At 40.0% G+C, this 14,763-nt stretch overlaps 1 protein-coding gene across 3 annotated transcripts in view; it reads right to left on the minus strand.

Moving 5' to 3' along the window:
- Positions 1-14,763, minus strand: part of ric1 (RIC1 homolog, RAB6A GEF complex partner 1) — a 60,373-nt gene that overhangs the window by 17,411 nt on the left and 28,199 nt on the right. The window contains exons 4-10 of one of the 3 annotated variants that reach the window (XM_048258319.1): positions 12,412-12,522; positions 7,330-7,472; positions 6,173-6,309; positions 5,051-5,139; positions 3,681-3,769; positions 2,281-2,425; positions 2,080-2,128 (exon numbers count right to left, since the gene is read on the minus strand). In XM_048258319.1, the coding sequence (XP_048114276.1) occupies positions 2,080-2,128; positions 2,281-2,425; positions 3,681-3,769; positions 5,051-5,139; positions 6,173-6,309; positions 7,330-7,472; positions 12,412-12,522 (763 nt within the window). Of the gene's footprint in view, positions 1-2,079; positions 2,129-2,280; positions 2,426-3,680; positions 3,770-5,050; positions 5,143-6,172; positions 6,310-7,329; positions 7,473-12,411; positions 12,523-14,763 lie in introns of all 3 variants that reach the window. The other 2 variants (XM_048258318.1, XM_048258317.1) reach the window with 2 other exon arrangements.

Here is a 14,763-nt window from a genome sequence, read left to right on the forward strand (position 1 = left end):
CACTGACAAAATCCTGTGACTGCTAACAGTGTACACTATGTTACCACAAACACTGCTGTAGTATTTCTGTAGACTCCAAAGTAATGCTAAAGTAGTCTTTTAAGTAGTACGGAACTATCTGGCTGCTTCTGCCAAGATACTAAAAGCGAGTCATGATCAGATGATCACATGAACAGGTTTTTCTACTTTTAAGTTTAAATATGATTAACTACTCAAGAGTCTGGTAACAGGCCATTTGGATTTGATGAGGCGTGTTTCACCAATTCAGGGAAAAAATGCCTCTGCATGCAATTGGTAGGGCTGAACGATTTTGGAATTGCAGTTTTCCCCAAAAATATTGTGATTGCGATTTAATATGCAATTTTTTTTAAGCTATTTATCTTCTGTATTATTCAACAAAGACAAGCAATATATCATTCTATAGTATGACTAACACAATATTATATACAATAAAAATATTTTTTTCTTTCCTGGAGCCCAGGCCTATGTTATGATAGCATTAGGTAATGCATGAATTGATATGAATTAAATATTTTATATTTGACTACTTCAGTCACATTAGTAGGCCTATATTTGTTGAACTTCCAGCCTTGTAAACATGCACCAATTGTTATCCGTTAGAATTTTGTTTCTGTTTCATGTAGATATGATCTTTCATTAGTTAACAGTTAAATGCAGTGGCACTAACACGGCTTCTCCTTGTTCCGTTCTCTCTCTCGTTTGCGCACGCACGCACGGACAGACATGCTCCTCTCCTCTGTTCTTGCACGTGAATCGGAACAAACTAGATTGTTGCAGCACTAGTTTTTTCTTATCACAACAAAGCCAATCACGGAGACAAAACTCTTTAAACAGGCAAAGTTATCAGCAGTTAGCATGTATGTACAGTAGTAGCCTAAGACCTTCAGCTGGTAAGCTAATGTTAGAACAGCTGGGTTTTTGGTGGTTAACATTGCAGATAACGTTAGACATTAATTAATTATCCGTGACATTAAATATTTGCGGCGTCAACCCCCTTGGATATCGCAAATGCCCCCTCTCATTGTACTCTAGTACCAAAGTTACCAGCACAGGTGAATGGCTGCTGTGCAGCCTAAACAGTGTGAAGTTTTAATAGTCAGCTGGAGAAGTTAACGAAGATACCAGCGAGAGTTGCAGTACAGGGGAAGTAGGAACTAGAACCAGGGACATGGCAGGTTCCAGCAAAAGGTAATGAAGAGGTTTATTTAACCAAAGTAGCTCTACTGATCAGACCTTTCTTGACACTGTAAGCTGGTCCTCTTGTTTAAGTTCTTTGCTTCTTCAATGGTGTGCAGAGTCAGTGGCAAGGGCAAGTATGAATGCACTTTGGTGACATAACATTATATGAAGTGTAATCGCAGCCTTTGCTATTTTAAAAATCGCATTTCATCATATCGCAATATTATCGCAAATGCAATTAATCGTTCAGCCCTACTCCTAGGCCGTACGGTTCTCGAGATATTCAGAGAAAACTGTGTCCCTACCCTCAAAAAATGAATGGTTGTTGTCTCCGTCTATAACGTAGAACCTAATTGGCTAATTATAGCTGGTGCAGGAAATGAGTGCCCATGAAACGCCATTTTCATAAAGCTACGGTCAATTTAAAGCTTTTTTGGCTGAAGTAGCTAACCTAGCATGGGCCATTGAAATGAATGGGGGAGGGACTTCACTCTCTCCAGTTATAATACCTCCATGGTCCACCCACGTATAAAGCTAATCCAAACAATTTGATTGGCCCAAACACCTCTGGTTTGGGCACAGACTTCTCAATGGAGTGACTCCAGACCAAATATACCGAACTTAAATTTTGTGGGTGTGGTAAATTCGGGCTGGCTTCCAGGCTTATAGTTATTATACAGTAAACTGCGGATACTTATTATACAGTATACTATTATACAGTATACTGTGGAAACATGATTCCTTTATACATTTGTTTATTCCCAGCCAAATAACCAAACAGCCAAAGAAATGAACCTCGGCCCAAAATATCAGTTACCATTAGATATTGCTAACGGTATTGTCCTTGAATATGCTTCCCTAAAAAGACAAGATACTTACCATGGAGTTGATCTTTAATGTTTCCTTTTTGGTGCCATCAGACCGATAACTGCAGGGAGAATAAGATGGAATAGAACATGTAGAGACCTTGCAGCCTTAATAATGGCTGTGTTTTGACGGAACATAAATGTAAGATTAATTTACTGTGTGTGTGTGTGTGTGCACGCATTGGGGGTGGGGTGGGGTTGGGTTGGAACTCACGCAAAATCCTCTCCCAAAGTACATATAAGCTGAGCTCCGAACACACTCCAAAGAGAAAAGCCACCACATTCCCATGTCACCATGGCAACACTGTAGTCTGGCGACCAACGGATCAGCTTGACCGGGCCCGTCTTATTCCATACATCTAAAACAATACACGACACAAATATTCATATAAAAGTATTTTTAAATATGATTAGACCTGCCGTTGAGAGCTGAATCCACAGATAGTAGCTAACACTATATATATAACTATTTCTTGTAAATACATGCCTATGATAGTTTCATTTAGGGATGCACAATATATTGGCCGATATTGACTGGATGATATATTATTGGCCAATATTGATTGACTGGATGATATATTATTGGCCGATAAGTGAAAAAAAAATAAAAATAATATTGGTCCTATGATGGAATTCCGGCCGATAATTTGTGCCAATATTTTTGAAGCCCTACTTTCCCATCTATATAAGGCCCATCTGGTTATACCTTGCTACTATTAGTATTTAAAAAATAAACAATTGTGCACCAGCAGCAACTTGGAACCACATTCAAATTCAAGTTCACAGTTATTGCTAAATAATAAATCTAACAAGCAAACATAATACACAAATATAACAACTTTCTCCCACCAAAACCAGTTTTGTGCAGATGAAAATCCCATATTAGTAATACACATTAAAACAGCCAAAATGGTTTCACCCACGAAACCCCTCTATTTACCCATAGTGGTACGCTCCCTCGGTTTCCCCACAATAAACTAGAAGTTCACATGGTGAACACACAGTGAGGTGAAGCGCACACTAATCTTATTTATCGACTTATAATTGACCAGGAGCCATGGTGGTCACTGACCAGGCCTTTCGACCCACCACCTGCCCTATGACAACTCCTAATTCCCCCTGGACAATTCCATTTCCAACACTGGACTATTTGAACTTTCTGTCACTAAATAGAATTCATGCATTGTCATACCGGATATGTAACCATCCCAACATACACCTCAGGTGGCTTTAAACACCATGTTCTATTCTGTACACCTGACTAACTTACGCATTTATCATGTATACAGATCTTACTGTTCTGTAACTGACCCTAGGCAGATGGGTCAGGCCCTTGAGTCGTGGATCTGCTCGAGGTTTCTTCCTTTATGCATCTCCAATTCTAGGGAGTTTTTCCTCGCCCCTGTTACCCATGGACCTTCTTTTCTTTTCTCTGATTGTCTAACACTCTGTAAAGCGCTATGAGACGTGTAATGTTTTGGCTTTCGGAGTATATTTTATTTGTTTTTTAAATAACCATATTCCCTTAAAATAAAGATGAAAAGTCAACAAATAGGCACACGTGAATTCTACCCAAATGTTTGCTCGAGTTAAATGTCAAATACAGTAAGTTACCTGGATAGTGTTTTGGGGTCAACTCCAGTTTGTGGGACAGCTGCATCGATCCTGTTGTAGTCTCAATCATGTAGACTAACACTGAACCACTACAGAACAAACACACAACCATTAAAAATTTGAAATATTTCTGGTATGAAAATAATTACTATTCCGAGGGGTATTTCACAAAAGCAGAGTTAAGAAATCTAAGATAAGTGATCAAGCGAGGCTTGACCTAGCGTTGTCTGGTCATCCTAGCTCATGATACATGTGCATTTTCGTCTTTCCTCAAAATAACAAGAAAAAAAAAAGACGCAGTAAATAGAGTCATTCACACCAAGTAAGCAACAGCTTTTCATAGAGATAAACAAGGAAGTGTAACCGCTAACATCAACTACTGCAGTAGACTATTCATCAAAATGCTCAACAACAAAAGAGGCAACAACTCTGTTGATGATAAAATAGCTAGGTTATCACAATTAAAATGACAACCCTATGATATTATGTAGACCAGGGGTTTTCAACTGATTGTGAACCAGGGACCACCATTCTGACTAATTACGCAACCCCAGGACCACCACTGAATAAAAATATTGATTCCCACATTGCAACTACATTACTGAGTCCATGGTCAGGGACCACCAGCAATGTCATTACAGACCAGTGGGCCGCGGACCACTGTTTGAAAACCCGATGTAGACTCATAGATATAGGCAGCATGTGACGCACATCGACATCAGAGTTTAGAACATGTTTCCTTTCTTGAACACAAAGCTCAAGAAAATGGCAGTATTTTCTATTAAAAACTGCAAATTTCAGCCTAGAAAGTAATAGCCTACCGTTTCAAACATAAGCTAACCGTGAGTGTTTTTGAAGGCATGACTTTTCCTTAGCAACGGTTGCCACTTGTAAACAAAACTAACGTAACACCATAGAAAGCTTACAAAGCTATATTAGTAGCAGATAACTCGCTAGTCAGTTTCGAATGGCACTGAATGGTGTGTGTCTGATGAAACGATGAAAAACACATTTCAATGACATTCATCTTGAGTGAGAAAACAAAGAAATTCTTAACACGACAGTTCTTAAGAAAATATTGGTGAATATCATTTAAGAAGATTCTTAGGACCTTGTCATTTTTTTTCTTAGGAATCTACTTAAGATTTATCTTAAGAATATGTTTGTGAATCCGGTCACAGCTGGCTGAACCAATAAGACAACATAAGTCGGGACCAATCTAGCTGTACAGAATAAATCCACATGGTAACATATTTGCCCTCTCTTTTGTGAAAAATGCTAAATTCAGCCAGGATAACCAAAAAAATTGCAGCTTAATTCGCTATCTAGGTTTTGTGAAATACTCCTCTGGTCTCATTGAGCAAACATACCTTGCACAGCCAAATGCCATCAGTCTGTATTTGTTATTGACTGCTACACATGTGCCATCAGTCACATCAGCTGCCCAGACTCCCTGTAGCTGCTGAAAGTAGACACACACACACGCACGCACGCACACACTGTAATCATAGCACAAAACACTATCATTATTTAAGTGTTTTTAGTTTGTTTCATGGAATTCTATATCTTAAACCCCTTTGCCCTCACAAGACAAGACAATTCTAGTGAAAAGTTGTTGCTCAACAGCCCAACTGAAATTACACTCCTCTATTCTGTGAAAGTATGCAGAATTGGTGGCAGAAGGGAACGTGGCTGGCACGCACATACAAGACCAGAAGAGATAGGTGTTAGAGGCTTTGTAAAGTCCAGCACAACACTATTGTTGGAATTTGATTTTTGAGGTCACTAAAAGGACCTGTAGAAGAGTTATCTGATGCTGCTGAAAAGGCAAGCCAATGGCTACTGTATAGCTAAGGTGATCAAAGGCTACTCAAGAGTCATGTTATAACCTGAATTGGGCTTTTGCTTTGGCTGGCTATGTTGCTGATTAGATCATAACCGGCCACCCAACATCAATGACTGGCTGGCTGAAGAATTTGTTGGTACTTGTTGGTGCCCTCAACAAGGGCTTTGTCTAGATATGTTGCATGAACGGCCACAGCAACAAACAGGATTAACTGAAGAATGTTAATAATAATTGGTTTGTAGGTGCCCACATCGAGTCTGATTATGTTGCTGATCAGATCATAACGAGCCACAGCAACAAAGAAGAATATCTGAAGAATTTGTTGGTATTTGTTGGTGCTCGCATCAAGGGCTTGAGTTTTTGTTGGTTGTGTAACAAACCAACCAGCAACAAACAGTCTGTGGTAAAACACTACCTTCTTAGCGGAGGATCTGTTAGAGATTTAAGGCACTTTGGGCAGGACTGCACTCTACTGAGTGCCATTCTAGTCAATTTTGTTTTGTTCTCAACTGTTTGCTAGGGCCTTAATTAATACACATTCTTTAGTTTGTCCGCAAATCACAAAAATGTCTTGAGGACTAAGGGGGATTGAATAATTTCAAGTTTAGCTCTACACACACACTGAAAACAGAGAAACATCACATACATCAGCAGTAAATCTGTTGGCTGTTGGCGTGATGAAGCCCAGTCTTCCATCATCAAAAACAACAGCAAAGCCATCCAGAGTAACACAATACTCCATGTCTCGGATATGGACCCCATCAAGGTCTAAACATGGTCCACCTGTTGGCACACACAGAGACCTCACTAACAAATATGTACAACTCTCAAGCTGGAAGAAAAAAAAATTACATCCATTACAAGTGAAAAAGAAATGTATATGTGAAAAGCAGAAGACCATGCAGACACACAAATACTTACAACACCCTATCCCAGGCACACATATACAGTACATGATAAAATGAAAACACACATCCACAAATTCCCAGAAATACATGGTGTGATAGATATACAAGCATAAAGAGTGTCACAAAAATATGTTCTCCATCTAAAAGGTCACCTGAAATGCAGAGCCCCCAGCAAAACCAACCCATTAAAAAAGCATGTGTATGTGGTCATGAATTGGTGCTCAGTTTCATGGATTACAGCTTTGCCCTTTAACATCATCTGGCCCACAAAGCTGACTTTAGTCCCAGTCTATGCCTTCGAGCTTGATCAGAGTGTGATCAGACAGTTGAAGCAGACCAACAAAGATCTATGAATTGTAGCATCAGCCACATAAATACGACTGTTGAATTAAATTACACAGCCGGTGCACATTTTTGTTACACTACATTTTGCTGTGCTTGGACTCACAGAGACTCTGCACTACAGGATAGTCTTTCAACTTTTTTCACCAACTTCAAAGATAAATCTATGCATTACATCCTATCCATGAATGTGTGTTTCAATGAACCATAAGACATGGTGACAACTAGGCTTGAGTTTGTTACAGAAATACTTGGGTGATGAGGTGACCATTTGTGAAACTAATGCTCAGACATGATAACCGCTGCAGAGAAGATATTTGAGACACCCTGTAACCCCAAATAAAATCCATAGATTTGTTGAATGCATCTTTGTTCCCGAGATGAACACTTATGGTGGAATAGATCTATTGCTCTATGAGAGTGAGTGTCATGGTGATGGTGCAAATAAGGATGTCCAACAGTGCAAAACACAAAGAAAAAAATACTGTACACTACATTGAAGCCAGGGGAGAAAAGGCAATACAAATGTTTGAGCTAGAAGGAGGAGTCTAACCTCTGGACGACTGCAAATCCAAACTGAATGGGACCGTGCAGAGGCTGATGGCCTTGTGGCCATTGCTCACACCATCCCAGTGCAGGATATGCAAATAACCATCAGCTGTGGCTACCACTAGGTCGTCTGGCAGACTCTGTAGACTTCAGATCAAGAAAGCAAAGAGATGGAGACAGAGAAAGGAAAAGGGTAAGAGAATCATACATAATGAGACAAGTGTAGCTGAATTTGGCTTACATGTAAATGAGAATTACTCGAAACGTAAGGGAGTTAAACAAAAATCTCAAAATCAACCCAATAGTCTGTGAAAGCAGAGTTCAAAGGAACTGCTCATTTAAAGGTGCTCTACGCGACGTTGGGCAACGGCACTTATGTTGAGGTTCAAACAAAACCGAGAGCTAGCTCGCTACTCCCTCCCGTGCAATTGAAACTCTTCTATACGCACATCTCGTCGGTGGTTGGCTGGAACAGTTTGTTATGTTTTTGTGGTCCAGGCTGGACCAAGTTGTTTTTGTTGCCGTTTTAGGATCCTGGGCTGTCCAGAGACGTGATTTTTAGAGTTTATTCAGGGCACAGGCAGCTAGCGTATGGTGAGGATGTTTGCAGTATGTGACAAAAAATGTTTTAGCTTAGAAACCGCATAACATCACTTAGAGCACCTTTAAAGTCACAATGCAATGGTAAATGGTGGCCTTGTTACATTAAGGGTTTAAGAATGAAGTCCTGCTTTGTGACATGTGTAAATGTGACAATCCTGGTAAGCTGGAGGCAGGGGTGCCCTCCACATTTCTTGACACTCCTGGGCCTGTATTCACAAGGCATTATCTTACCACTAAGAGTAGTCCTAAATCGCACTAAAAGTTTTTAGATCGTTTTCTTTTAAAACCTATTCACAAAGCTGCAAAGACCAACTTTTAGTTAGGAAAAATCTCCTAAGATAGGATAAGAGCTTTATTGCTATGGTTGACATCATTACTCATGCACAAGCTTGATTGGAGTGACTGTGATTGGCTGATGACTATAACACGGGAATGATGCCAAAAACTTCCCCTGCGATGATGAGTGAGTCTTTGCTGGTGAGAATTTGTGCGCTACACAGGTACAGCGAAGGACGGGAGATGAATAAATAAAGAAATAAATTTTTTACATGAACACATGTTTGCAACGAGAAGCAATTTAATTTGGTTTACAATGAAACGTCACACTTAGTTTAAATGTTGACAATGAATGATTTTGGTTGTTGTTGGTGGCGTTATTGCATCCCTTACGGACCCCACTGGTTAGCACTCTGGACTTGTAACCGGAGGGTTGCCGGTTCGAGCCCCGACCAGTGAGCTAGCAAGTCACTATCAGTTACGGGACTAAACTTACTGATCGGTCTGAGATTGACGCGTTTTTGGCCATTCAAGTTAGCATGGGCGTTAGACATGGGCGTTAGACGGTTAGGGCTTCGGGCTTGTAACGAAAGGGTTGCCAGTTCGATCCCTGTCCAGTAGGACAAATGTGGGTGGGGAAAGTGGTTGAGCACTGCTCTCCTATGCCCACATCCACGGCTGAAGTGCCCTTGAGCAAGGCACCTAACCCCTAACTCAGGGATTAAAGTGAAAAAAAATCGTTTGACTGAACTTTTTTCAGGCCATAAGTCATACGTTGTTCATATCTACCTATAGAGATAGCACCCCTTTTGCGGTCGCGACCTATTGGTTTTTAATGTACAAAAAGATGCAAACAGCAAAGTAAAGGGAGTATTAGCCTTATTCACACGGGCGCCATTGTTTAAACCAAAAACGAGGCTACAGGGTACACTTACTATAAAATTAATGCCACCTACAGGTGAATGCATAGAACATAACAATCCTATGGTTTGTGTACCCTGTAGCCTCGTTTTAGCCGCCAATGGCCACCATGTGAATAAGGCGAATTGAGAGTGTTCTTGATTGAGATTGAGTTTTCCTGTTGAACAAAAATATATTTTAGTACCATCCCTGACCATTGCTGATTAGCCATTGCTGTTCTTTTCTACTGCAGCAATATTGTAGAAAGGCTTTAACACACTCTTATTTAATTACTTCAGGCCAAAAGTGTTTCTTGTTAATATGCAATTCTACACCAAGTAAAATCTATAAAATCAAGTTTGCAAGACTTCCCATTTCCTCATCAAAGTAACGAATCAGAACATTCTAGATATTAGAATATTTCCATTTGTTGCCTCATCCGCATTTCATGAAAACATGGTAATTTTGAGTTTTACAGACAACTCAGTTTTCCAATGAGCAGCAATACTGTGTGTGCTCATGCAGGAGGTCTGGCGATTTGATAACGACAATCTGGAGACGGTGCTTTTGTCTTCAGCAACAGATTGTATAAGGTTGACAAAAGGGTTGCGATATGGTGAGGGACAGGTCGTGTTGGCGCTATGAAAGAACATCGTAGCCTACTTTCTAAACGTAAAACGGTCAGCCATAGATAAACGTAGCCTACCTCTGTCGTGGTGGCTAGTTGCACCAGGTAGGGAAGATGTCCTGAAGTGCACGAACGTTAACCTTATGGCGGTCTTCTGATTGGTGGCGTGCTTTTCCCATTGCATCCATAAACAATTTTCTTGCAGCGAACCGCGCAAAAGCAAAACCCCGGCGCTTTAATTTCTTTACACCATGGCTTGTTAGTTCTCCCCCGTTTCCAACAGCTGCCCATCTCCATTTATTTTTTAACTTTTGACACCAGCCTTCCTTTAGCAATAATCCATCCATAACAGCTAGTGGCCTTGCCAAATAGACGCACACAAATCATGACGCTAATATGCGAGGTTCTGGTAGGCCTACTGGTTATGGTTTTGTGCTATAAATGAATAATATTTTATAGCAAAGTTTTAAGTTGGCTATTTTAATTGTATGGTTATTTTTTGTCACAACCTACTGTCGTTAAAAGTGAGGCCTAAGCAAAATAGGCTACAAGGCTGTCTGTGCGTCACAAACAGACTGACCCCCTTACTCAACAGTTCGCGATGATGACAGTGATATTATTATTTATTTTATGCTAACACGCCAGTCAAAACCTTCCACGCGCAAATTGTGAAAAACATTGTTGTACATGTCATAACAGACGGGATAATAAATTGCATAGGCTACGGTTTATATTAAGGCCGCTTTACACATAATGTTAGTTGCATTGATTAAAAACTGTAACAATAGTAGTAGCCTACATCGGGTGGCATAGAAGGCTATCTGTTCAAGTCATAGGTGACACCCAAAATGAATGAGCTCCCCTGACAAGAGTTCGCGATAGTAAGAAATTGTCTACATTGATGCACGGAAAGAACACAGCCTCGCTTCTTCTCGAATTAGCACATAGAGCTCACAATATCATATCCAAAAAAGTTAAACGGATTGGCCAACCTCATCAGCTGTCTCTAATGTGTCACTATAATCCAACTTTTAGACCGTTATAGTCCTCCATATGTGTTCTTTGGAAAAGCAAGGGTGATAGCCCCCCTCCTATTTTTTTTCTCATCGGATCTGCATCGATCTCAAATATGACATTTCTAAAATCAAACTGACGGAAATCCGTCCTATGACGGAGAACTTTAATCCTTGCCCTAACTGCTCCCCGAGCGCCGCTGTAGCAGGCAGGTCACTGCTCCGAGTTAGCATGTGCTTCACCTTACTGTGGGCCAGATGTACATACATTTGAGAACGTAGCGTTATCAGCGTCATGGACAAACCGCAGATTGCGAACGCTGTCAGACCCAAGTTTCCATCATATTTATCAAACTAGTGTAAACTGCGCCTTTCTCCACCCATAAACACAATTTACGAACGTCCACAACTGAACGGCAGAGCCTACATACAAGCTCAGTTGAATGAAGTTAACTGATGACAACATTAAAAAGAATCAAACGTTTAGCGATCATGAAATAATACCATAAATGAGAAGATGTCAACAAGCAGGGAGATAATGAAGATCAGTAGTTTTACTCAAACTACTTGTGCACGTAGGCTATGGAAAATTGGTCTAATCTAGCAAGTAGGAAAGTTTAAGTGAATGACATGAAAGTGAAAAGTAAGACATTCAAAAGGCCAACGAAAGTTAAGGTTGCTTTTGATAGTAGCCTACTACTTACAAAACTCCTGTTCTACATAGTGATTCTGTTATCTTTGAAAGGTTCTCTTATTGAGGCATTGAACTGCAACTGGATTATCACCTGCTTTTACAAGGCAGAAGTATTTAGGCGCAGAATAGACGTGCGCTTTCACAAGCAGTCTTTGTACATACCGTGGAATATATAATTAGGAGCTATTTACGCTTCCCCTCCCATCTCTTTACGCTAAACTCCCACTTTCCTCTGGATCCTCCCATGAATGCATATGCATGACATGAAAAACGCAATGTGCCCTTTTCAGCTCCCGCGACAGGCAGTTTGTGCTTTAACATCTTTGCGGCCTGTTTGTACATACCTCGCAATGATTTTACACGCACGTTGTGAAACAAATACGCCTGAAGTGGGCGCAAAAGCGTTAGTACATCTGGCCCTGTGTGTTCACTGTGTGCTGTGTGTGTTTCACTAATTCACGGATTGGGATAAATGCAGAGACCAAATTTCCGGGATCAAAAAGTATACTTATACTTATACTTCATATACTGCATGGGTCAGACTAGAAAGCCTCAAATTACGATTACTGGAGCACCCGCCAGAGTTCATTGGGCTGGACACCAAATTTCTCTTGTGTTATGATACGCATATCAGTAACAACTCTGAGGATAGAGAGGGGTCAACCAGGCTACAATCCCCTTTTTAAAATCCGCCCACTCATGGATCTAGTCCTGGCACATAAACACACACACACACACACACACACACACACACACACATATACACACACAGAAAGATAAACACACACACACTCCAATCGTGTATTGGTACTGGTACTGGTACTTGTGTACTGCTTCAAATTGTTACTGCAGTGCCAAAAATTTCATATTTTGGGTACACTTACACAAAAGTGAAATGCACCAATGGTAAAAGTTGATCTTGAGTGAAATGTTGATATAAGAGATCGTACGTCAAAACATGTTAATTTTTACCTGGTGATGGGGGCCTCGAGGTCAACCGGTTTCTTCATCTCTAGGCCGAGAGCAGGAGCACACTGTTCATCCTTATACCCTGGAGTTACCTTAACTCGCAGACTGCCCCTGCTCATACATAAAGCAACACAGCTAGTTAGATTCAGTATTTTGTACTACCATTTTCAAACCTCACCTCATAAACTGCTTTACAGATGGTCCAGTAAAACTCAATCACTGTGAATTACCTTTTTTTATAATGTCCGTTTAAGGGGACCTATTTCAGAATCTGATGAATGCCACTTACAGCCACCATAAGCTATCATAAACTGATCACCACTTCAACATCCCACTACCAATGTGAAAGTTAATGTTTAGTATTCCCCTATCCCTAGTACTGGTTATCGCATCATGATTCAGTTGTCAGCTGTAGCATTGTAACACCCACCAACATAACATTTGGAGGAAGTTCTTATGTTGGTGGGAAGGTTAAAACATGTTATTACATTAACTTCCCACCAATATAATAATCACCGATTTAGTGATATTATATAAGTTTTAAGTTGTAAGGGTATAGTTGTCAAAAATTATCTAAACCAAGGATGGGCAACTTTGATGATGGAGAGGGCCACAAAATTTTCTTGTCTCTGTCAGAGGGCCAGATGTGACCGTGCACGTCCACCACTGGGCTATCAGCAATCAGGAGTATTAAATGTATACAGCAGCCTATGTCTGCACGGTTTATTAAACCAACATGTATTCATTTAATATTTTCTATACTCAAATGCATTTTTAACATTGCTTCTATTCACCAATGAACCACTGTAATGGGTAAAAAGGCTCTATTGTTAGTGTATCTTTACCAGGGTTCCCACTCTAAGTCAAATGTAAAGTTCCATGACTTTTCCCTGACAAAAATCCTGAATTTCCATGACCAATCAGGAAAATAAAAAATGGGCATTGAAAAAACAGGTAGGGCTAACTACAACCACTCAAGCAAGTACTGTATGGAAAAAGCTAATAACTCATTAAACACCACTGAGTGAGGAGGGCCGCCAGTTGCCCATTCCTGATCTATACCACCCCGCCTTTACTTATGCCTCTACTTATTATTCATCACCTTTACTAGGAACCAAGCAAAGCTACATGGACACCCCTTGTGTTATTTTGTTATTATTTCACTTAAATGAATGCCATAATCACAGTCTGTGGCAGCCCTTAGAACCGTATAGTAAATAGTTTTTAAATGTAGTATAGGGACAGGTCCCCGACTCTTTATGCAAAGCTGCTTTGGCATCCTTTAGCCAAGCAGATTACTGCATAGGCAATAATTGTTTTCTACCTCTTGTTATTTTCATGACCTTTTTACTAGGGGCCACACAGTTGTGAATGCACCCATAGTGTTACTACCTTCTCTTACTGGAGGCCAAGCAGTAAAGCTGCGTTGTGTTTCTACCCTTCTAACTTATGTTTTGTTAATTAATTGAGTTTGGGTATTATACCATATTATATAATTATCCAATATAATTTTCTGTCGATATAATTACTTTTCTCCAAGTGTTCCCGAGAGCTCTGACTATTTCAAAAAGGCTCCCACATTAGAGCTGAAACAATGTAACATTTGTATTAATGAGTCTGGCATAGATTTAAGTACCTCCCTCTCTTCTCTCGCAGAACACTACTCCCACTAGTTGTAGTTGTTTTGAGTTGAGTGAAATTGATTTCAATTGAATTTGAACTTGGTACACTTCACATGTTCAGAGTTTAACATGGCAAGTTCAACAATATTAATTATTGAGTTTGTGTGTTTTGTGCTGAAATGACATGTCAAAATGACAAATAATAATAATCTGCCCATAATGTTTTACGTGAGTGACATTATTTTTAAACTGATATTTTATTACAATCCTGGTATTCCCAGTGCTGAAGTCTTTGTGTGGTCTTTCTAGAATGATTGTCTCTGTTAAATCTTAGAATCTCCATTAGCCAGATTTTCTTGGTTTTGACAGATAAGTGCTTTTCAGGTTTTGCTTTAAGGCGAGACACGGCAGGTGAAAACATTGTTTTTTTCATGCACTGGTCAATTTCGAGATTTTGAGCTAGTATGTTACCTTAGCATGTATTCTATCACACTACTACAACAAAAAAGTCCGATTTACATATTTAGGAGTTTATTTCATTATATTGTGTCTACTCGCGCCTGTATATTTCTCCTAAATTCGGCAAAAGTTAGCATTCTAACCTTGTATGCACTCCCGCGACCGTGGTCCAAAACCTTGGAAAGCTCTGTTTTTCCTGTATCACGCTATGTGATCCATATATGGACACTTCCTTTGTATCAGCAACCAATCACGAAAGTTCAAAGGCGAGTCT

The sequence above is a fragment of the Alosa alosa genome, chromosome 12 (genome assembly GCF_017589495.1).
Source record: "Alosa alosa isolate M-15738 ecotype Scorff River chromosome 12, AALO_Geno_1.1, whole genome shotgun sequence".
Lineage (NCBI taxonomy): Eukaryota > Metazoa > Chordata > Actinopteri > Clupeiformes > Clupeidae > Alosa > Alosa alosa.